The 25,487-nt window shown below is 41.5% G+C and overlaps 1 protein-coding gene across 3 annotated transcripts; it reads left to right on the forward strand.

The window, feature by feature from the left end:
* ube2v2 (ubiquitin-conjugating enzyme E2 variant 2) lies at positions 1–25,280 on the forward strand. Of its 3 annotated transcripts, none has more exons than XM_068031811.1 (4): positions 1–107; positions 19,922–20,061; positions 21,021–21,146; positions 24,020–25,280. In XM_068031811.1, the coding sequence occupies exons 1-4, from the start codon at positions 92–94 to the stop codon at positions 24,164–24,166; spliced, it is 429 nt and encodes a 142-aa protein (XP_067887912.1). In that variant the 5' UTR covers positions 1–91; the 3' UTR covers positions 24,167–25,280. The 3 variants fall into 3 exon arrangements, with proteins under 3 accessions (XP_067887912.1, XP_067887914.1, XP_067887911.1); XM_068031813.1 differs by having other exon boundaries at positions 60–126; XM_068031810.1 differs by lacking the exon at positions 1–107 and adding an exon at positions 344–416.
* Positions 25,281–25,487: the final 207 nt, after the last annotated feature.

Genomic DNA, 25,487 nt, shown 5'->3' on the forward strand with positions numbered 1-25,487 from the left:
CTCGGGCCGGAACTGACGCGACGGGCGGCGGCGCGCTCGCGAGGGTCACGTGAGGGCGGCGGCGCCGGCGTTTCCCTGGGCTCCGACGAAGATGACAGGCTGCCGAGGTTCGAGGGGAGACGTGGGGTAACGCGCGGCTCGGGACACACACACACATAGCGATATCAGTAGCAGTTGTACATGTCACGGGCAAGCTTCATTCTCGAATGCGTGGGCTTGGGCTTCCGAGCGAGGTCGTGTTCCGGCCCGGCCGCGGGTGTTTAATCACCGCCGGAGATGGGTGGGGGGGGGTAACCCAGGTCTGCGGGCCGGCCGGACTCTGACCTGAGAGCCCGGCTGTGTCTCACTCACCCTTCTAATGCGGCCGGACGTTGAGGCTCCCCTTTCGGAGGGTGTGGGCCGGGCAGCAGGAGGAGGTGTAGTTGAGGCGCTGTTTATCGGCGGCCTTAGCTTGTGCGCTGATCCCCAACTGGCTCCGACTGCTAGACCGGAAGTGGCATGCTATGTGTTTCGTTTGTGTGGCGGGGTCTCTTAGTAGCTGATTTTAAAATATGTAGTTTGAGGGATTTGTTACATGTATTCACAGTAAATACACACTCCGACTTATATTTATAATGATTTATTTGGTCGAAAGAACCTATGGTTTTTTGGCCTTTACGTGTTTGGCCTACGTGTTAAGTTTCACATTCTGTTGAGTGCTGCAGCCTTTTGATGGGACAGATCTTTGCTGCAAGGTGTTTAACATTGAGTTTATTTACAAATTCCTGTGTCGTATATAATCTGTAAATGCAGCTGTGGCAAAGAGGAAGTTACTGTTATATTTAGTAGGCAAAACTCTTTTTTTGCAAAATTCGTAACTGCTGTGTTTGATTTTTAGATAATACGACTTTCAAAGCTTAGGAACGAATACTTGGCGCTATAATGTTTATTATTTTCTGCTTATTTGTGGGACATTTAGTTACGATCATTTGAATCATAGAATGATTACATCGTAGAAGGAGGCCATAGGCCCGTCGTGTCTGTGCCGGCTCCATGCAAGAACAACTTGCCTAGTCCCAAGGGCCTTGCCTTTTACCCGTATCCCTGTAAATTTTTTCCATTCAGATAATTATACAAATCTCTTTTTTTAGACCTTGATTGAATCTGCCTCCACCACGCTCTCAGTAGTAGTTTCAGTAAATAATTGAAAATATTGTGGGGTAAATTGTTGATTTTAATGTATAATATTTTTCATTAAGGTTTCTGAAGTAGTTGCTGGGCTGTGATCTGTAGCATTTTTATTCATGGGGAATTCAGATGGAATGTTAACTCTTTTGCAGTAAAATAGTGTATTGGGTTTCCAAACTAACTTAAATATTTAGCTTTTCAGCGATGTGTGTTAAATTGTGGGCGTAGGCTTTGTCCGAGCAGTGGCTGATATTTGAACCAGTGGAAAGTGTTGACAGGTTGTATGCAGTACAATGTGCAAAGATGCTTTTTATTGTTTTGCCTTGTTAAAAACATACTTCATTTGTTGAATTGCAAAGCAGTGTTACCATTTGTGGGGAATTGAGTTTTGTGTACTAAAGATTTGTAATTTTTCTTGCCTTTGGAGCTTAATGTCCTTCTAGAGGTATTGATAATTCAAGCAATAAACAGTAAAAATGTTGTTGTGTTGTGTTTTGTACAAGTCAAAGAGTGCATGTAATTGGGAAGGTATGGTTTATAGTGTTGCCTGTTAAATGCAGGATAATAAACTGAATACAAGGTAGAAAAAAATGAATGTTTTTGACATTTGACATAGAAGAAGAAAAAAAAATGATTTTTGCAAAGGAAGTTTGAGAATTGGGTACTAAATTATACATCGAGTAGTATGGGTGCTTTAAAAGGGAGCAGGAGCTTAACGGTTCTAATCTAGAAATTACTCTTGTGAAAGACAAGTTAGAGACAAGCATAGATGTATTGAATTGTGGCTTGAGGTGGTCTGGAGAGTTTGTTTTCCTAATTCATTGGGATGAGTTCTGGGCAGGTGTAAGGTTTATAAGCTGGAGGAGGATTTAAACCAGAAAAGGACTGGAAAGAAAATCAAATGCAGATTTGATAACTGGGAGGAAGGAAAATATTTAGGTAGGTAAGGAGTTAATCAAGATAATTAATTAGAAGATCAGTAAGTGGCAGAAAGCAGTCACCCAAACATTGTTGTTAACTATGCAAGACTTGGTGAACTTTTGCTATATTCCCCACAAATGAGGTTAAAGGGCAATCTGATTGAGAAATTTAAAACCATGAAGGGAATTGACAAGAAGCTGGACACACAGTTTAAACTTAGCCTGTGAAATGTAAATTTCTCCCAATGCTGAGTTCACAAGACCATAGGTGCAGAATGAATTTGAGGTCCTTAAAAGTAAGATATGTACTTATATAGTGAGTATTAAGAATGTGATGAAAGTGCAAGAAATTGGGATTAATAAAGTAAAGAGCAGCTGAGACTCTCCTAAACCCATGTAACACCACCCCTTTCCCAAATTCGAATGACATTTTGAAAACCTAACTTGATAGCAAAAGGTATAGTGTCTTCACTCCTGCACTTTCCTCCAGTTTGTTTGTTCTCTGGTCTGCAGAGCGCTTTTGAAAATTTGTTACAGGAAAGGTGCCATGTAAATTAACTCATCTCTCAATTTTATGAATTTGGTATTAAAGAATTATATACATACTAATGTACCATGTGGTATATTAATAGCCTTTACCTGGATTATTGTAGAGTTTACAAAAATCATTAGGGTGCCTCACTTGTCTTCACAATTAAGTGGCTGTTGGTGTGCTGCTGAAAGAATATTTGCATGTACCCTATAGTTTGAAAAAGGGTTTGCTTGGGTAAATTGGGTAGGTACGTTTGTCAACACTTGAGTTCTTTTAAAAGAAAATTATCAAATAGCATGTGTTAATTATAAATGATTGAAGCATTAATAGCTTTGGCATGCGGGTGGTATTTCTGAAGCCTGGAAGGTAATCTCATGATGTGGCAGCATCTGTTCTGATTTTGCCAGCTTCTCTGTCCTCTTTGTATTCTGCCTGCACCATACACTTCTGTGGTTGTAACTTTCTTGCAGAGTACAATGTATGATCTTTGATTATTGTTAGAGGAATGAATAGTTAGATAAAGGACCCTCCTATTTTTCTGCATTGATCAGCAACTCTGTATGGCAATGCAGCTGAGGTTAGGAACTTGAAGTAGGAAAGAAACCTCCCATTGGTGTTGTCAGTTATATTTTGAGGTAGCTTTTTGATGAAACCATACTAAATCAGTTAGGAAATCTTTAGATGCTGTTGTGTGTCTCGAGAAAAAGCTTATTTTTGATCAACTTACAGGCTGCCTTATTTTATTCAGTTTTTTAATTCCATAAAACCTGCAATTCATAACATTTATGCAAATCTTGCAATTTATGGTTCTGTGGTTGCCTGTTGAGCTTATAGAATGAAAATTGTTGACCTTTTACCATGTTCATTTTTCTAGAAGGGCTAATCTGATACTAAAAGTTAATAATCAATATGGAGGAAATTTCTGACAACTAATCAAACTTTATTTTTCTAAACGAGATTGGTTGAGGGAAGGAGGAGAGGGGGTGAATTTCCTGCTGCCTTTTGATTACCTGAATAACATTGGATTCCTCAGTAGTGCACTAAGCTAGGTACCCAACTCCTGGTGTGGAGCTCTAGCACAATGTACTCTAGATGTGAGTGTTACAGATTGAGCTGAGCTGACGTGCAATGAGCCTCTTTTCCATTGACGTTTATTCTGTTGTGTGAACTTAACACAAGTCCCAACAAGTATATCTTGAGGTCCTGATCAGTGCCATCTTAGATGGCTTGAATATGGTGCTCCACAAGGAATCCTCTTCCTGATCATCAATGCCCATGTGAAGAACTTAAAATAGTAGCATGAGTAGGCCATTTTGCCCCCTTGAGCCTGCTCCACCATTCAATAAGATTATGGCTAATCTTGCTCAGCTACACCATCCCACACTATTCCAATATCCCTTGATTCCCTTAGCATCCAAAAATCTATTGATCTCTGACTCTCAACAACTGAGCAGCCACACCTTTTATGCTGTAGAGAATTCCAAAGATTCAGAAGACTTTGAATGAAGAAGTTTCTCCTCATCTCAGCCCTAAATGACCAACCCCTTAATCTGAGATTCACCCCTAGTTCTAGTCTCCCCAGCCAGGGAAAGCATCCTCCCAGCATCTACACTGTCAAGCCCCTTAAGAATTTTATGTTTTGATGAGATCACTACACATTCTTCTAAATTCTTGGAAATATACACTGATCTGCTCAATCTCTCCCCATGGGACAATCCCTTCATTCCAGGCATAGTCCAGTGAACTTGCATTGCACTCCCTCTAGGGCAAGTACATCCTTCCTTGGGCAAGGAGAGCAAAACTGTAGAGTACTGCAGGTATGGTCTCACCAAGGCTCTGTGCAATTGTAGTAAGACTTCTTTACTCTTGTATACAAATCCTTTTGAATACCCTTTGTTTTCTTGATTACTTGCAGTGCCTGTATGTTAACTTGCTGCATTTTTGTGTACAAGGATGCCCAGATTCCTCTGAATACCAGCATTTCCCAGTTTCTCCTCATTTAAAATAATTCTACTTTTCCTTCTAAAGTCACTCCCAGCCATGGCTTAGTTGGTAGCACTCTTGCCTCTGAGATGGAAGGTTTTGGGTTCAAGTCCTACTCCAGAATTTGAGCACAATAATCTAGGCTGACAGTCCAGTGCAGTACTGAGAGTGTGCTACATTGTCAGAAGTGCTGTCCTCCAGATAAGGCATTAAACTGAGACCCCATCTGCCTGCTCGGGTGGATGTAATGAGACCATGACACTATTTTGAAGAGCAGGGGAGTTATCCCTGGTATCCTGGCCCATATTTATCCCTCAACCAACATCACAAAAACATTATTTGGTCATTATCACATTGCTGTTTGTGGGAGCTTGCTGTGTGCAAATTACTGCCACGTTTCCTATATTACAACAGTGACTGCATTTCAAAAGTACTTTAAAAGCAAAATACCTTGTCCTATCTACATCTTCTCCTTTATGTCTTGCCCCACCCCTATTTTACTTGCTTATAACTTTTTTTTACATATCTAATATTTGCCAGTTCTGAAGAAGGGTCACTGACCTGAAACGTTAACTCTGCTTCTCTCTCCACAGATGCTGCCAGACCTGCTGAGTATTTCCAGCATTTCTTGTTTTTATTTCAAAAGTACTTAATTGGTTGTAAAGCACTTTGGGATGTCCTATACTTGTGAAAGGTGATTATATAAATACAAGTCTTCCTACTAGTTACAGTCTACCTACAGGAAAATGACCCATTCATTCCGACTCTCTTTACTGTTTGTTAACCAATTCTCAATCCATGGTGTTATATCGCCTCCAATCCCATGTACCCTAATCTAGTGTAATAACCACTTGTGTGATGCCTTATTGAATGCCTCTGAAAATCCAGATATGCTATATCAACTGGTTGTTCCTTATCCACCCTACTAGTTACATCTGCAAACTCTAGATTTGTCAAACATGTTTTTCCTTTCCTAAATCTGTGATTTAATCGTATGACTTTCTAAGTGCCCTGTTATCAAGTCGCGAATAATAGATTCTAATATTTTCCCTATTAATGTCAGGTTAATTGGCCTGTAGTTGCAGGATTGTGTTTTTACCTTTTCAGTTCACGGGAATCTTGGATTGATGTCTTGATTTTGGAATTCTCATCCTTGTTTTCAAATCTCTCCATGGTCTCATCCCTTCCTCTTTTATCTCTTCCGGCCCCACAGCCTTCTGGGATATCTGCGCTCACTTAATTCTGGTCTCTTGAGCATCCCCAATTTTAATCTCTCTACTATTAGTGGCCATGCTTTCAGTTGCCTAGGCCCTAAGCACTGGAGTTTCCTCCCTACACCTCTATCTCGCTTTCCTCCTTTACAACACTCCTTAAAACCTACCTCTGCCTAGCTTTTGGTTGTGTGACTTAATATCGCCTTGTGTCGCTTGGCATCATATTGTTTTATATTGCTCCTGTGAAGCGCCATGGGACATTTATTGCATTAAAAATGCTATATAAATGTAAGTTGTTGATGACCACCACCATTCTAAAATTTAGAGAATTCTGAAGATAAAAAGCAAAGCATCCACTACCTGTAGCCACGTCTTTTTAAAACCCTAAGGTGTAGGTCAGCAAGTCCAGGTGATTTGTCAACTTTTATTCCCATTAATTTCTCCAGTACTATTTCTTAAAACTTCCTTAAGTTCCTCATTTTCACCAGACCCTTGGTTCCCCATTACTTCTAGAATGTTTTGTCTTCTGTTGTGAAGACATACAAATATTTGTTTAATGTCTCTCTGCCATCTCCTTATTCCCCATTATAACTCCTCTTGTCTCTGCATCTGAGGGACCCATGTTTAATCCAGCTAATTTTTTTCACTCTGCCCGACAATGCTTGTTAACTCCATTTTAAGAGTACCCATGTTACGCTAATTTGCTTTCACACCTTTCACGTATCCTACTTTAGCATTCCATAAGCCTGTGTTTGTCATTTTGGTGCCAAATAGGGAGTGAGAAATGTGTATGTACAAACAAAATTGCTAGCTTTAAAGGAGTTGTGGTTTGTTTAGTTTCTTATTGTAGAGTTGTATCATGAATCGCACTCTTGGGCTTATTTTAATTCTAACAGAAGTACTGGACAATTAGAATTGCCCTTATTGGCTCTGAATTGGCACTACAAACCACAGCTCTTGTAAAGCTGTCAAACATGAGCATTGATGGTTGATGTAGGAAATGGTGAATAAAAGACAGACTAGTGCAATAAGGGATATTCCAGGGTAAAATACTGAGTCTGTTGAGCTGATCTTGGCTTGGGAAGCAGTGGGATGCATAAGTGTATTTGATTTTCCTGGACTAGGGATGGAAGATATAATCTGGCGTTCCAGTGCAGATTACATATTCCTCGCTGATTTATGGACACTGTGTAAGGGCAGGAACAATCTTATCTCTGGTTAATTAGTCTTCCTTTAGAGTTCCAAGGTGGCTACAGTCCTTTGAACTTAAGCCCCTTTCAGGAGAGAGAGATAGTTTTGGGATGAAGGATGTATTAGCACTGCTTTAGTTCTTAATGCTGGGTGAACTGAAATGAACATTAAAAAACAATGTAAAGGAGGTTAAGAAGCCACCAAAGGTAGAAAAGCAAGGAATATTAAAATAAATGGCCAACATTTTTACAATATATATTTGCAGTAAGCATAAAGGGCATTGCAAGATCCCAAAAGTGACATCGAGTAATTGAGGAATAACATACTTAATGATTTGCTTTCTTTGTTCATGGAGGAAACTTTAGGCAGTTTTTCCAGCGTCGATTTCCTGGGAGAATGGGATTGCTGAGGCAGTACTTAATTAAATAAAGCTTCAAGTCTGGTGGTAAGGATGATTGTTTGAGGGACTTATAGGAAGGCAAAGTTTTCAAGCCCAGTCTGAGTTTTACTGTGGAGCAGAGAAGGCTTGGGGGAGATTTTCAAGATTAAACTGATCAATCAAATCCCAATAATATATTCAATATTTCCCTAAAACTTTAGAACACAGGGACCTGGGCTCAAGGAAAGACAATGGAAAATGTAGACGTTTAGATTTAACACAAAAGCGCAATACGACGGAGTCTGGAAATCTGAATTTGAAAACAGAAAATGCTGGTAATACTCAGCAGCTCAGGCATCTTCTGTGGAGAGAGAAACTGAACATTTAAGGTTAGTTCTTTTGAGATGTCATTGACCTGAAACATTGGACCTAATTTTGCAGTTAGCACAAAGTGACCGTGCACGCTGCTGACCTCCAAGAAAGCTGTCTGCAAAGATCTAGTGAACTCTGTGGTGTGGATTTCACCTTTCCCAAAGTTGTTTTAATCCTGGCATCAGCTACAGGGGATCCCTGGTGTCCAACAACAGTAATGTCATCAAGCAAGCTAAGCAGCCAATCACATTGAAGAGTTCTCGTAGACAGTGAATCAGGAAGTAACAAGCAAGCGTTATCAATCACTTTTTAAAATTTTGCAGAAAGTGAAATAAAGATTGGGGTATGGACATGAATTTAAAGTAGAAGCTGCAATACTGTTAAGACTTTAAAAAGCGTGATGCCACCACCACACCAAACACATCTTCCCCTCCTCTTCCCTTTCAGCATTCTGAAGGGACCGTTCCTTCAGCGCCACCCTGGTCTGCTTCTCAGTCACCCCCAACACCTCCCCCCCTTTCCATTGGCACCTTTCCATGCACCTGCCCTTTACCTCCTCCCTTCCCACTTTCCAGGGCCCAAACACTCCTTTCAAGTGAAAGTGATTTACTTGTACTTCTTTCAATTTAGTATCTTGTATTCGCTGCTCTCAATGTGGTGGTCTCTACATTGGAGCGACTAAACGAAGACTTGGTGACTGCATTATGCAACGCCTCTGTTCAGTCAGCAAGTGCAACCCCGAACTTCTGACGCTTGTCATTTTAATTCTCCCCTTGCTCCCACACTGACCTTTCTGTCCTTGGCCTGTGTTCCAGTGAAGCTCAACGCAAGTCAGCACCTCATCTTTTAACTGGGCACTTTACAGCCTTTCAGCCTCAACATAGGTCATAATCTCTGCCCCCCAATTTTTTCTTGTAGTTTTTTTGGTTCCCCACCTCCCCTTGTTTCTTAATCCCTTTGTGTTCGGACAGCTGCTATCTTGCGATTTACACCTCATCTTGATGCATCTTTTGTTTCTTTACTTGACTTTGGTGCCATGAAACCTTTTGTCATTTAATCTCTCCTGCCCTCCACCCTATCACAGACCATCCCTTTTGTTCTCTCCTCCTCCACTTTCTCCCCCCCCCCCCCCCCCCCCCACCCCACCCCAAATCCTTCACTTGCTCAAAACTAATTACACTTCTAACCTTTGCCAGTTGTGATGATAGGTCATCGACCTGAAACAGTAATTGTTTTTCTCTCCACAGACGCCTGACTTGCTGAGTATTTCCAGAATTTTCCGTTCTTTCAGATTTCCAGTATCTGCAGTATTTTGTTTAAAAAGTAATTATTTTAAAAATCTATGGATTTTTTACCAGGAAATAGAGGAATTTGACATTCCACAAAGAAAGTACCCTCTTTGTAGTACACCTCCGATTCGTTTGTGTGCATGCCCTTTAAACCTTTTTGCGTGGCTGTGCACATGCAGTAACTTAACAGGGCTGACATTTGCGCAGTCAGTACGGGAGCCTTCAGTTTGTTGCACCGCCTCACTGTTTAGAGGGACCATTGTCCAGAAATATAAAATTGTTTTTTTCAAGGCCAGTTAAGTTGTTCAGTAATTTACTTAGCACGCCATTACAAACCGTCATTCAACAAGGCTTAACTTTTTCAAGGATTTTTACATCAAGAATAGGTAGCAAAAAGGGAAAGTTAATGTTATTCATTGATTTCTAAAGATTTTCATTTGTGAGGATTTCAACAGTGCACTTTGTGATGGAGCAGGGAATCACTGACAGCAACATCTGGATTACTGAGTTTAAATGCATATGTGTAGACGACAACTTAGTTTATATATTGCCTTTATTGTAATAAAATGTCTCAAGGCACTTTGCAGGAGCATTACAAAAGAGTATGATGCTGAGCCACAAAAGGAGATGTTGAGTCAGGTGACCAAAAGCTTGACCAAAGAGTTTGGTTTTAAGGAGTGTCTGAGCTGAGGAAGTGACGCAGAGAGGTGTAGGGAAGGTATTCCAGAGCTGGGGGCTGAGGCAACTGAAGGTGCAGCCACCAATGGTGGAGCGATTACAATCAGGGATACACTAGAGGTCAGATTTCGAGGAGCTCCGATATCTTGGAGGGTTGTGGGGCTGGCAGAGATTACAGAAATAGGGAGGGGTGAGGCCATGGAGGGATTTGAAAACCAGGATGAGAATTTTAAAATCAAGCTATTGATAGAGAGCCACTGTAGTTCAGCGAGCATAGGCGTGATGGAGGAATGGGACTTTGTGTGAGTTAAGACTCGGGCAGCAGAGTTTTGGATGACCTCAATTTTTCAGAGAGTAGACTGTGGGCGACCAGCTGGAAGTGTGTTGGAATTATCAAGTCCAGAGGTAACTAAGGCATGAGTGAGGGTTTTAGCAGGGGAAATGGTGATGTTGTGGTAATGTCACTGATCTAGTAATCTAGAGGCTTGGGCTAATGCCCTAGGGACACTGGTTCAAATGCCACCATGGCAGTTGGTGGAATTTAAATTCAATTAATAAAAATCTGGAATTGAAAGCTAGTCTCCGTAATGGTGCCATGAAACTATTATCAATTGTCATAAAAACACATCTGGTCACTAATTTCCTTTAGGAAAGGAAATCTGGTGTCTTTACTTTGTCTGTCTTACATGTCACTTGAGACCCACAGCAATGTTGTTGACTCTTGACTGTCCTTTGAAATGGTCTAGCAAGCCACTCAGTTGTCAAGGGCAATTGGGCTTGGGCAACAAATGCTGGCCTTGCCAGCGATGCCCACATGCCATGAAAGAATTTTAAAAAGCAGCAGATGAGCTGAAGTTGCTGTCAGTTTGGGTAATGCTGGTGACTCCTGCCAATTTCACCATCATTGCAGCCCCAAAATCCAGACCATAAACACACTTCACAGATCTGCCTGACATATGTTTCCAGCAATTTCTGTTTTTATTTAATTCAGCAACTTTATTCAGTCTATTTAGCTTTTAGAATAAGTTTATAGCACAGTTTTACCTAATTTTGTGCCATTGATATTTGAGGAAACAGAAAGGTTGATGCATGTTTGGATATGAGTGCGCTTTCCTCTTTGTGAAACTCATTCTGTACCTGACCAGTGAGTTTCTCTTTCTGGTATTCGGTGTAAAAAAAAAATGTTCCATTACCCACAAGATTATCTCTCAATCTGACCTGCAACGTGGTAAGAATTGGATGTTATTTCTTCTAAAGCGGAAACTGAAATATTTTGGCTTAATTTTGTTTGCTTAGTTATAGACTTGCTTTATGTTAGCAGAATGAGCTGTGCGTATTTCACAGCATAACAGGTATACACCGGGTTGAAGGCAGTTTTGTAATTTCTCTGATCTTCTACAGCATTGGTTTACACAGTGGCGCAGTGGTTAGCACCGCAGCCTCACAGCTCCAGCGACCCGGGTACAGTTCTGGGTTCTGCCTGTGCGGAGTTTGCAAGTTCTCCCTGTGTCTGCGTGGGTTTCCGCCGGGTGCTCCGGTTTCCTCCCACCTCCAAAAACTCGCAGGTTGATAGGTAAATTGGCCATTGTAAATTGCCCCTAGTGTAGGTAGGTGGTAGGAGAATGGTGGAGATGTGGTTGAGAATATGGGGTTAATGTAGGATTAGTATAAATGGGTGATTGTTGGTCGGTACAGACTTGGTGGGCCGAAGGGCCTGTTTCAGTGCTGTCTCTCTAAATAAATAAATTGTACATCATTAAACTATTATCATAGGAAGCCATTTATTCAGGAAAATATGAAACTACATTTGTAAGAATTTCTAGTTTGTATAGTCCAAATGTTGCGTTCAGCATTGTTTCTGAAGTGACATGCTAAGTGCAGTGTTCCGCAATTGGATATTTGACATAATTTAACTATACCTATTACAAGGTACAACTGCCACATATTAGAAACTTTTCATATATCTATCGTACAAATTGAACATGATTTACTAGTTCAATTATTTGTCTTGGTGTACAACAAATGTGCATTATACAGATGTTTAAAAAAAAAAAATTAGAAGTAACAGCATGAAGGTGACCAGAATTACTTCTGAACTGGTTTGACTGAATTCTGTAGGTTGTGTGATTGAGCAACTTGTTGGCACCAATTCACTTTCGAGTTAGGATGTAGGATTGACTGCTGTTGGAGCAATGCAAGTGAAGGTCAACTGCTTCCTTGCAGTGAGGGAAAAGGCAAAGGAAAGTCACATTATGCAATGATCGGACTTTATAGTGGCAATAACAGCATAATATTGGCACATAACTGAGCAGGTCAGTGAAAAAAAAACTGCATAACTCTGGGAGGCCAAGAGGGATGGGAGAGAGCATTGGGCTGTATGTTATTGTCAAAAGAAGGCTGACATTGACAAATCCAGCATTGCCTGAAATCTGCTGGTGCAGCCTTTGGCCACCTGAGGAAGTGAGTGTTTGAAGATCGCAACATCAAAACTGAAACCAAGCTTATGGTCTAAGGGGCTGAAACATGGACAACGTATAGGAAGCACCTCAAATCACTGGAATCATATCGGCGCTGCCTGCGGAAGATTCTACATGCCAAGTCGGAGGACAGGTGCACCCACATCAGTGTCCTCTCACAAGCAGGCACCACAAACATCGAGGCTATTATTTTCCACCATCAGCTTCGTTGGGTTGGTCATACAGTTTGGTTATCAGGTACCAGGCTCCCAAAGCAGGTGATCTTCTGCCAGCTCAGTCAGGGCAGACTCACCAGAGGAGGACAGAAGAAACACTTCAAGGATGCGCGGAAAGCCAACATGAAGAAATGCAGCATTGACATCATCTCCTGGGAGACCATCGCCTTGGACAGAACCAGATGGAGGCAGAGTCTGTGGGAATGATCCCAGTATTTTGAGACCCAAAGATGACAAAATGAAGAGGAAAAGCGAGAGGTGAAAAGAACAAGCCATGACCCGAACTACTAATACACGACCAGACATCCCATCAGACCACAAATGCCCTACGTGCCATAAAGTCTGTAGATCCTGAATCGACCTAGTCAGCCATCTTCGGACTCACAGAAGGCAATCATCCTCGCTTGTGAGGAATAGCCAATAATTGTCAAAATAACAGGTTAATGGCACTCTGTTTTTATGTAAATGGTACAGCAAATTCGAGTCATAGTCAGATGTACAGTTAAAATGCAAAAATCCTGATTTGCCACTGTCAAAATAGCATCTTGCTGTCTGCCTCATCATTGAACTGCATTGAGCAGTGTGAAGTTGCTTTACTTGCATGGCAGATTTGAACTAAACTGGCCACAAAGATAAAACTTGGGCATTCCAGTCTAAATACACTTTTAATGATGAGTGTTAATTACTGTCAGTCAAACACCATGACACTGGATATTAGCTAATACAAATGTAAAGTGCTGTATCTCTAAATAAAAAAAATAAAATAAAAAGATTTAAAGTTCAAAAATCTGAGTGCTTAGAGTTAGAGAGGTGAGACCCGTAACACTGCAGGTGGCCTTGTTTAGTTGGGCAGTTGGAACCAGAAAGTTCAGGAGAGTTTGTTCTGTCATTGTTGGCAATACATATTCATGTGGGTATCAGGAATCAAAGATTAGTTTAAATTGTTATTTGGGACGTCCTATGTATACCACATGGCTATGGAGATAGATGATGCATGGGGTGTCTGGTTTTTTTTGATGTGTGCTTGTAGCAGTCAGTTGGCTTTTGGACAAACTGTTGGCTTCAGACAAGCGTTTGGCTTTGGGAGTAGCTGGACTCTGGCAGAGAGGCCATCAGGAACCGAGGGTGTTGCTGCTTTGAGGCAGGCCTGTGCTCAAGCTGGGAAGTCCAGATTCAGGAGGTGATTTCACCTCAAGACAGCTATTGAGGAAATTGAAGGGAATTCCTAAGAGCTGTGGTACACTTTGGATTGGTCCTAAGAGAAGTGAACAAATAGCTAAAATCCTGTAATGTATAGGGAAAATTCTTGGGGGTGGAAGTAATAGTCAAACGCGTGTGTTTTGTTGCGGTTTAAAGCGTTCATCTTGATCTGTTAAGATTTTAAGTTTAAAATCTGTTTCCAAATTGTAGTGTTAAGTTAGGAGTATTTTGTTTCAACTCTTGTACAGTAATGTTTTTTATTTAAAATGTGAAATCTTGCATTTCAGTAATGGGGAATTCGCCTTTCTCTCTTTAAAAGTTAATGGTCCCTAACAGGGTCATAACAGGATGTAATTTGTGACTTTGAGGGCCACTTCGATACTGTGACAAGCAAAAATCTGAATTGGAAGGATTCAAACATAGTCTTCCAAGAAAGATGGGCACGGATTTGGGAGGCGACCACACATTTGAGGTCTTTATGGAGAGGTAAAGGAGATTGGAGGTGGAGCAGTAGTTTGCGAAGACAGTGAAGTTGAGGTTTGTTTCTTTTGAGAGGAGTGATGGCAGATTTGAAGGAGTGAGGTATCGTACTTGAGAGAAAAGTTAACAATATTAGCTAACGTGGGAGCCTGGAGGAGATGTTGGGTTGTCAGCAGTTTCGTGGTAATAGGCTTGAGGAAACAGGAAGTTTGATGGACAAGATGAGCTCTGAGAGGGCTTGAGGGGAGATGGGAGAGAAACTGAAGGAAGATGCAAGTTCAAGGCTAGGGCAGGGGTGAACTTTGGAACAAACTTGGCGCGTTGGGCTCAGGGAAGGAAAAGAGGCAGCTGAACATATAGTCTGGGATCTTGGTGACAAAGAAGTCCATGAGCTCCTTGCACTTGTTGGAGGAGTCGGGGGAGTTTAAGAAGACAGTTTGCAATAGAGAAAAGAAGCTGGGGTTATCTGTTTGCATTCCAAGATGATCCTGGAATAGTGAGTAGTTTCAGCAGACAAGCGTAGGACCTGATTGCACCACAAAGTACTTCCAGGTCTGACAGTGAATGGCTAAACCAGTTGTCCACTATATTCGTTCAAATCCGTGTCCCTTGGACTTAAAGGAGCAGAGATGTTGAATGTACCCGGGTAACGGCCAGCTTGAGAGGGGGTAATGTTTTTGGTGTTGACAATGCATCAGAGGTGGGGGTGTGGTTGAGCAAATCAGTAGCTGCAGAAATGTTGTGATGAATGGAGGACCAAAGGGCAGGCAGTTTGGAAGTACAATGGTATGTGAATTGGATGTTTTTTCCCCAGGACCATAGGAAAGAAGTAGGGTTGGGGCAGAGAAGATGATTGTGGGTGGAGAGTGATGAGGTGATCAGAGATGGCCATATCTGTGATACGTTGGGAATAGTGAAACCACATGAAATGGCAAGGTCAAGGTGAATATGGATTGGGGAGTTTACTTAGTCATAGTCATAATGGCACAGAAGGGGGCCATTTTTGCTATCGAGTCCATGCTGACTCAAGCAGTCAAGTCAGTCCCATTCCCCTGCTCTACCCCCAGGGAGGAAAAGATTAAGGAAGGTAGAAAGGCATTGAACGAGAGTGAGAGTGAGAGGCTGAAATCTGAGGATAAGAAGTTGTATGGTGAAGAAGCTGAGGGAGGAAAGCAGTGAAGGTACCTTGTTGAGAAAATGTTTATGGTTCTTGGGTGGGTGGTAGAGAATGAGGTTTTTAAATGAGATAAGAGTATTGGAACAAGTTGATATGCTGAAAGGCAAAGAATGTTCCTGAGGAGCAGAGGGTCAGGCTGTGGCTTGATCTGATGAAGGCCCACCACCATTGTGATGATCTTGATGGGGCAGATGGTGGAAGGTATTGGCAGGTGAGGAAGCTTCTGTTCGGGGAGAAGTGTCATCACCCCTCAGCCAGGTTTCTGTCAAGGCCGTGGTGTCGATGCAATCATCCACAATAAATACATGGATGAATCATAGAAAGCTTAGGGCACAGAAGGAGGATACTTAGCCTGTTCCAGTCGAAAAGCGACCCACCTGTTGTAATCCCACCTTCCAGCATTTAGTGATAGCCCTGCAGATTACGGCACCTGAGGTGCATATCCAGACTCCTTTTGAATGAGTTGAGGGTTTCTGCTTCAACTATCCTTTCAGGCAGTTCCAGACCTCGCCACCCTCTGGGTGAATAAGGTTTTCCTTATTTACCCCCTAATCTTTCTACCAATCACTTGAAATCTATGCCCCTAGTCACTGATCTGTCTGCTAAAGTAAATAGGCCCTTCACCTCCACTCTAACCAGGCCCCTCAAAATTTTGTACATTTCAATCAATCTCCCCTCAACCTTCTCTGTTCCAAGGAGAACAACCCCAGCCTATCCAATCTTTCCTCATCGCTGCATTTTTCCAGTCCCAGCAACTGAAGGCCTGCTACCCGACCCGAACCTGACAGGACCCGACGACATGGGTCGGGGTCGGATCGGGCCCCTCTTCCGGGTCCGGCTTTCGGGCTCTGGTCAGTTCGGGCCGGACACACATGGTAAGTGCTCTGCTGGTAAGTATTAAAATTAAAAAGCTTTACTGAGCTGGGAGTCCAGGACGTTGAGCAGGGAAACTGAGTCCGCTCAGTGAGCGAGTGACGTCTCTATGATGTCATCACGCACATGCTGTAGCTTTCTGGAGGTTCCGAGTCGGCAGGTAAGTAAAAGGATGGTCCGGTTGGGTGCGGGGCAAAATTGGATGGACTCGGGCCAGGTTGAACTCTGGTCCGCTGTGGTTCTTTTTCCCTGACCTGAGCAGGCCTTTACCAGCAACACCCTCGTAAATCTCCCCTGTACCCTCTCGTGAAATTATATCCTTTCTGTAATGAGGTGACCAGAACTGCGCACAGTACTCTAGTTGTGGCCTAACCAATGATTTATACAGGTCCAGCATAACCTCCCTGCTCTTATATTCTGTACCTCGGCTAATAAAGGAAACTGTTCCGTATGCCTTTTTAACCACCTTATCGACCTGTCCTGCTGCCTTCAGGGATCTGTGGACATTCACTCCAAGGTCCTTTACTTCCTCTACACTTCAGTTTTTCCTATTAATTGTGTATTCCTTTGCCTTGTTTGACCTCCCCAAATGCATCACCTCACACTTCTCAGGGTTGAATTCCATTTGCCACTTCTGCCCATCTGACCAGATCATAAATATCTTCCTGCAGCCTACAGCTATCCTCCTCACTATCTACCACATGGCCAATATTTGTGTCGTCTGCAAACTTCATGATGCCTCTACATTTACGTCCAAATCGTTCATATATACCACAAAAAAAACAGGGGACTCAGTACTGAGCTCTGCGGAATGCCACTGGAAACAGCCCTCCAGTTGCCAATTTTGTATCTGCCTTGCTACATTTCCCTGGATCTCATGGGATTTAATTTTATTTAACCAGTCTGCCATGTGGGACCTTGTCAAAAGCCTCGCTAAAATCTATGTAGACCACATCAACTGCACTCATCTACCTCATCTAAAGGTTGGCTCGAGTCTGCAAATGAAACTTGACCCGAGTCCGACAGAACCTGGTCCAACCCTGAGCCTGACCTGGCCCAGGTTCTTCCATTTTTCCCACGCCCGACCCGACCATCAGTTAACCTACCTTCCGTTTTTCACTTTGTTGCTGATCTGCACAAGCTTAAAATAAATGTAACAAAAACTACCTTTCTAGTCCAAAAATTACATTAACATTGGAGCCACCTACCTGAGGTTGTGATGGAACATGTCCAATCCAGCCCGTCCTGACCCGAGTCCGAATGCCGGACCTGGAAGTGCGACCCAACCCCAACCCGACACATGTTGGGTTTGGGGTGGGTAACTGGCTGTTACCCTCATTTATCTTCCTTGTTGCTTCAAAAGATTCGATCAAGTTGGTCAGACAAGATATTCCGTGAACAAATCCATGCTGACTATCTTTGATTAATCTGTGCCTTTCTAAGTGACAGTTTATCCTGTCTCTCACAATTGATGCCAATAATTTGCCCACTACTGAGGTTCGACTGACTGGCCTGTAATTATTCGGTCTTTCGCTCACTCCCTTTTTAAACAGAGGTACAGCGTTAGCAGACCTCCAGTCCTCTGGCACCACACCTGTATCCAGTGAGGACTGGAAAATGATGGACAGACCTTCTGCTATTTCCTCTCTTGATTTTAACAGCCTGGGGTACATTTCATCAGGCCCTGGTGATTTATCAACTTTGAAGGATGCTAATCCCATTAATACCTCCCCTCTCCCTATGTTTATCATATCCAATATGTCACACCCCTCTTCCTTAACTAGAATATTTGCATCGTCCCCCTCTCTTGTGAAGACAGATGCCAAGTATTCATTAAGAACAACAGCAACATCTTCCGCCCCTACACATAGATTACCTTTTTGGTCTTTTATGGGCCCTGCCCTTTCATTAACCTCTTCCTCTTAATATATTGATAAAGCTTCCATGACCATGCTCTCGTTCATAAGTGAATGGACATTCTGGAAAGAAGGGTGGTGAGGGCTGATCTGGCAAAATCCGCAAGCATAAGTTGGGCAGGAAGGAGGTTGGAAAGATTAGTCCTCAATGGATGTGGGAAGTTTGGCTAGAGAATAGGATGGGGCAGTTGGGTTGCTGTTCGTAATGAGGCAGTGCCAAGTGCCTTGATGGGCCCTTTGGAGGATGCCAAGAGGTAAGCTGCAGTCTTATCTAAAAGGGGGTTGAGTCTGGGATGGCAGCAGGAGAGTAGAAAAGCTGAGGCGTACTGAGGAGTTGGGGTAGGGATTTGGGAAGGGAGAAATGGAAGGAGGCATGATGACAGGAGAGAGGGCTCAAGGAGTGGGTAAAGAGGAAAATAGAGGGGGGAAAAGTGGAAAAAGAAATAATGGGTCTGGGTCTGGAATGGCATCCAAAATGCGCCCACGAATGGATACAAAGAAAGCTCAAGTTACATAGGACTGGTTACATAGCAATTTAGTATACTTAGTAAAACATCCCAAGGTGCTATGCAGGAGCGTCATCAAACAAAATTATACACTCAGCCACATGAGATATTAGAACAGGTGACCAAAAGCGTGGTCAAAGAGGCGGGTTTTACACAAGTAGGAGCATGAGTAGGCCATTCAGCCCCTCGAACCTGCCCCACCAGTCAATAAGATCATTGCTGATCTGTCCCAGGCCTCAACTCCTCTTTTGGGCCTGCTCTGTATAACCCTCGACTCCCCGAGATTTCAAAAATGAAAGGAGCATCTTGAGGGAGGATGGAGGCCTCGATACAACTTAGCACCTGTGTTTGCTCCAGGCCATACAAGAACTGGAAAGTTCTCGTGCAGGCCGCGCACGAGTCAGCCCTTTTAAGTTATTGCGCGTGCACAGCCATGCAAAAAATATTGAAAGGGCGTGCATGCTTACACAAATCGGCCATGCACAACAGAAAAAATTTGTACGTTTCTTAGCACAACTACATATTTTATATAAAAGCCTACCACTAAAAACTCTTCTCTCCTGTGTATGCCTTTTTTTGTTGAAGTTTCAAAAAAAAATTTATAGGTTTTATCAACTCTTTTTGGCAATTCACCAGGTGCTGCTTGGTTTTTGAAACAGGAATCTAGAAACATTACTTTGGATGAGCAGTGCGTTTGAGCCCCACGCACTAGGCAGTGAAAATACACATCATTGTAGGAATATATCAGGGATTGTGTGAAATCCATCCTGAAATTACTTTGTCCCCTGTAGGCCCATAATTACTGTGTTGCACTTGGCAGACTGAAATGAGTTGATTGCTGGTATGAATGAACAGGGTGTGATTAAGAAACTGCTGGATTTTCTGGTTATATAAGATTTGTTACAACTTTTAATTGCATATCGCTGGGAGTACCATACATGTTGTATTTTATATAACAATGCCACTGCATTAAGCATAAAACAAGAGTGACTATTATTGCTGAAAATAGAGACATGTTGTCAAAGCTTTTCGTCTTGCACTCATCAGGACAATACGCAAGAATAACCAATGTAAAGGAAAACAACAATTTATACTGCATGAGAAGAGAGTGCTGATTGGTTGGCAAGTGAACTCTAGTAGAGGTGCTGCCGTGGAGAATGCACCAGTTTACAGTGACTGACCGTTAACTGCCAAGCTTTGTTTGAAATTTAAACCTGGCACCTTGACTCTGGTCAAGGCATTGTCCTACTGTTAGTTCTGGTCTTATGGAACTTTTTCAATTACAGTATATTTCAGATCTTGATGTTGGCTTATGGCTCACCACTAACTAAGTTTTTTTTTATGTTGGACAGTTCCTCGCAATTTTTGTTTGTTGGATGAGCTTGAAGAAGGCCAGAAAGGTGTAGGTGATGGAACTGTGAGCTGGGGCCTTGAGGATGATGAAGACATGACACTCACACGATGGACAGGAATGATTCTTGGGCCACCCAGGGTCAGTAAATTACAAAGCAATGTAGAGTTAAAATACTATTTTCCAGATGTGTTCTCCATGTGCGACATTTGGAGACAGAAATTATACTCCTGTTTCTCCACTTACCTGTAAGGGTTGATTTGCACCAACTTTGATGTAATCAGTCCTAAAGGGGGCCTTTCCAAAATATCTGAACTCCAAAAAAAAAAGCTCTAATCCACTGTCATGCTGTCTAACACTTTAATGTTTAGTGCTGTATTGATATCTTAAGCCATTGGGTAGAAAGTTCAGAGATAGATTTAGTGTTTTATAGCAGGCTTTGGGACCACAGGTGGCACTCATCTTGGTGCAGTGAAGGACCTGCTCAAGGCATTATCAGTCATGGAAAAAAAATCCTTTAACACAGGTTGCTTTCACTAATGTACATTGGCATTTTGAGGGGGCTGATTGGCGGACATGCACGTTGAACTGTTCTGAGACAGCTTCCTTGTATGCATCTGCTAGAGCATTGATGCTGGGCAAGGATTCTGACTGGCCCTTGAACAGCTGGAAAGCAGTCTCAATTGCTTGGAATCTGTGAAGCTCAGATATCCGCTGGTGGTGATCACTAACGCTCCGCAGTCCATTGCAGGTCGGTGTTGCTAAGCTGATGCTTGATAGAGGGGAAGCAATGATCCAATGGGTAAACTAATGATGGAAGGAAGGGAGGATTGGAGTCATGTGGCTGCTGCTCCTTCGGTTGCTCATGTTCACCTGAAAGGAAATAGAGAAGTTGGCATGGGTGTTATAGATGGTAAAGTCTGAAGCAGTTTCCAAACAAGAAGTTAAACCTGAGCTCTTTATGCCAAGATTGCGACAGAGTGGCAGTGTTTGGTGAGACTTGATGCAAAAGGTCTTCCAGGATGATACTAGGTATGTCTGCTGTACTGCTTTTGCATTTGCCCTATAAAATAATACAAATTCTAATGTTTATCTTTCAGACTTGCTTTGAAAACAGAATATACAGCCTGAAAATAGAGTGTGGAACTAAATATCCAGATGTAGCTCCAACAGTTAGATTTGTAACAAAAATAAATATGAATGGAATAAATAATTCCAATGGAATGGTGAGCAAGCTATAACCTAATCTTTGCTTTCAAAACAGTTGTTTAATGGCACGTTGGCCATTGTAAGGTACCTTAACTTTTTGCCTTTTGACCTTTCTGTTCATTTCTTCTGCCTTCTGACTCTTTGTAAGAAAATGAGGTCTTACTTTCTCCCTTAATTAAGTCTTGCTATGTGTGGCACACCATCCTTGACTAAGAACATGTGTAGATGATAAGCATGTATGTTTTTGTCAGTTTTGAAAACCAGCTGTTCATTGTACATAAGGGAAGCTGAGGATGACGTGCCTCCTAATTAATTTGGGAAAGCACACATGTATTTGCCAGTGCCCAGTGATGCAGCTTTAATAGTGTAGAATAACGGTTGGGTTCCACATCAATGGCATATTGTGCTGGATGTTAGTACTGCGTAACTCTTTGCTTTCCTTATTTCTTTTGTTCCCCTGCAGCCCCCACCTGAACCCCCTCCCCATTAAATATCAGCTGGGCTGAATTGGAAGCTTCTCATCTGATTTAGATTCACCTCATTCCAGGACTTGAATAAATAATCGAGCTGGCATTCCATTGCAGTGCAGAGGAAGTGCTGCAATGTTGCATCTGCCATACTTTGTATGAAATGTCAAACCAAGAATTCAAGTAGGTATTGAAGAACCCAACTATTCAAAGAAAAGCAGGGTCTTGTCCCTGGCTAACATTCCTCCCTTAACCAACAGCACTGAAAACAGATCATTTGGTAATTTGATTTATTGGTGCTTGGGATATTGCCTATATTTGCCTAAATAAATCACTGCACCTCATTCTGTGTGAAGTGTTTTGAGCTGTTGAGATGTGATCAGGTGTTACATATAAATGCTGTTTGTTTATTGACTAGTGCAGCCACTGATATATGGCATGGTAAAATCCTTTTGTAATTTACCATCTGAAAAAACCCAATATTCTAAGAGATTCTGTGTCTTTCACCATTACATCACCAATGGGGGTGGGGGGTGGTGCAGTGCTAATGCACACAACACAATTGTAGATTTTTTTTTAAATCGGAAGGTAGTCTATTTTTTTGGATAACTCATTTATAATTCATTCCCTTCTGTCTCCTATATGTTGGGTAATCAGGAAAATGATAGAGAACTAGTACACAGACATAGAGAAAGTAATGTGAGGAAGCTGACTTGCTTTTCTCATTGCTCTCCCCTTTTGTCTCATTGGTAAGATTGCAAATCAGTAGCACATTATGTTGGGATTTGTGAGGGGATACTGATAGTCATCAAGAGGACGTATACAGGCTGGTGGAACGGGTGAACATGTGGGAGATGCAATTTAATGCAGAGAAGTGTGAAGTGATCCATTTTGGTAAGAAGCATGAGGAAAAGCTTCATAAAATAAAGTACATTTCTAAAGGGGGTGCAGGAACAGAGACTCCTGGGTGTATGTGCACAAATTGGTGAAGGTGGCAGGGGAGGTTGAGAAGGTGGTTAAAAAGGCATACAGGATCGTGAGCTTTATAAATAGCGGCATAGAGTCCAAAAGCATGGAAGTTATGATGAACCTTTCGGCCTCAACTGGCATATTATGTCCAATTCTGGGCACAGCACTTTAAAAAGGATGTGAAGGCTTTAGATAGGGTGCAGAAAAGGGTTGAGAGCTTTCAGTTACGGGGATAGATTGGACAATCTGGGGTTGCTCTCCTTGCAGAGGACATTGAGAGGAGATTTGGTAGAGGTGTTCAAGATTGGGAGGGGTCTAGACAGAATAAAGAGAGAAATTGTTCCCATTGGCAAAAGAGTCATGAGGAGAAGACATCGATTTAAGGTGATTGGCAGGAAACATGGGGAAAAACTTTTTTATGCAGCGAGTGATTAGGATCTGGAATGCATTACCCTAGAGTTTGGTGGGGGCCGATTCAATCATGGCTTTCAAAAGGGAATTGAATAAGGCCCCAAAGAGAAAAAAATTGCACGTCGCTGGAGGAGTGAGAAGGCAGGTAGGACTAGCTGAATTGCTCTTGCAGAGAGCTGGCATGTACGCGAATAGTTGAATGATTTCCTGTGCTGTCATCATGCTCTGATTCTGTATGCTGCTGCATCATTGTGATTTCCACATTCTCCCCACATCTCATGACTGCTGCTGATGGTACTGAGGAATCAGTAAGGAAACATCACTGCAGTGTGAAACTAATATTGTTCGGATTGAAATTTGGTCCAAAACAATAGATATTAGTTTTTCAGCATTACAGGTAATGAATAAAATGCAATTCCTTGGTTAAGCCAACTTATATTAATCTGTGATCTGGTTTTGACGGTTGTAAGGAAGGTAAATCCTTTTTCATGGAATTCATAAATTGCACATCTACATTAAGGATTTGTAAATGATTACAGAAAGATTTTCTGAATAGGTACCAGCAAGCGCACAGTGGTAGAAGTACTTTTGTGTAATGAGGTTAATTCTTCGAGGTTTTGATGGAGTTCAGCAAAATTAAAATAGAATAATCGATTTATTCAGTCATGTACAAGAATATAATTTCAATAGAAATTGAAGTTCATTGTAGGTAAAGTTGTGAATAGCCGATCAGAAGATAGAACCCTAATTCAGGAAAAAGACGTCAAGAAATATCTTAAATATTATTTTTGTATTCCATACGAAATTTATTGTCTTTCTCTTCTGTTTTTCCCTCCCAACCACCATTTTCAGAACTACACAACTCTGGAAAGCTTTCATTCTTGTTAAATTATTACATTTCAAAATCTCTGACAGCTGTAAAAGATAAATTTACATTTGCAGACTCTAGGTTACTTCACCTTAAACAGTGGTCTTGTGCCTGATTGGCTATTTAAAAAAACATTAAATTTGTATGTGTGCATTTTATACTTTTTTTCTTGCAGGTGGATTCACGTAGCACACCAGTTCTATCAAAGTGGCAAAGTTCCTATAGTATTAAGGCTGTACTTCAAGACCTGCGGCGTATGATGACATGCAAAGAGAATGTGAAGATTTCACAGCCCCCTGAAGGACAAACTTACAGCAATTAATTTTAATGGATCCAAAACCAACTCTCAGAAACCTCACTTCCTATTCATGTCTTGTCAATTTTCCTAAATGCCCAGAAAAAAAAGACCTGGATATCTGTAAATCTTGAAATGTATGCCCTTTAATAATGTTCCAAGCCCCAAATAAATTCAGTAGTGCTGCAGAGTAACTTATTTTCTCTTATCAAGGCAATGATGATATTGGTGATATAAAAGCCATTTGGAATCTTAGCTTTTAGTTGGAAAGGGGAGGGGTAAAGATGAGGGAGTGAAACCAAGACATCTGTTGCCTGATCATAGCAGATATGTATGTTACACAAGATTATTGGTTAATAAAGGCAGTAGTTGGTGTATATAATGACATGCTCTGGAACTTCTCAATGAAAGAGCTGTATTAAAGAAACTTTTAGGTGGTTGTGTATGTTATGCAAACTAAACTCATTCAGTAAGAATTGTTGGAAGTTTTTGCTTATTATTTTGCTGCATTGTGGTGCAGATTAATTGTAATGTCAGTGTTTTGAGGATTGTTTTAATATTTGTATTTATGAAAATGACTTCCTGTTAAACAACTCTTGTGTATCAAGTAATATTGCGTTTGTTTACAGTCTGGTTCTACCAAAACACGCATTTGAATTTGCAAGAAACGAATATTGGTGTATAGCTAGGACTTACTAAGATTAAAGGTAGCCTTGAAGATGTGAATAAGATGCAGTGAGATGCTTTTCGTTTCAGTCTCCGAATTGGGTAACATTATTTGATTTATTTTAAATTAGTGGTAAAATCATTCATATGGTTACAGTTTGAGAACTTTTTATTGGTTTCAAGTTTGAAAAAAAAGATTCATCTTTACCTTTAAAACCATAATTTCCAGAGGGCAAAATGACCTGGCTAGTTAAATGTTAGGCTATCAGATTTTCCCTTTAGAATCCCATAGAAAAATGATTAAAGCTGCTAATCCTGTCAAAAGAAAATCAGGTGGTAGTATAACTATCTGAAGTTTACTTTCTCTTGTGAGGGTATCTCACCAATTTGCTGTAATTGATCAGACTGTTTCCCATTCAAGTTTGTGAGAAAACTTAAGGTGGGTGTATTCAATAAACAGTAAAGTTTGAAACCATGCTAATCTTTACACTTTTTTTAAACAGACTTTGGTGATTTTTGCCACTAGTAGGCAGTGTTCTTCAGGACTTAGATTTTTCTCATTTTCTTCTCTTGTTACATTAGCTAGCTCATCACAGAAAATGGCAACTATTGACAAGGGATTGAGACTGACCTGGCATAGTATTACATCATGCAATATATTTACACCCTAGGGAAATATAGG

This window comes from Heterodontus francisci, chromosome 5 (genome assembly GCF_036365525.1).
Source record: "Heterodontus francisci isolate sHetFra1 chromosome 5, sHetFra1.hap1, whole genome shotgun sequence".
Classification (NCBI taxonomy): domain Eukaryota; kingdom Metazoa; phylum Chordata; class Chondrichthyes; order Heterodontiformes; family Heterodontidae; genus Heterodontus; species Heterodontus francisci.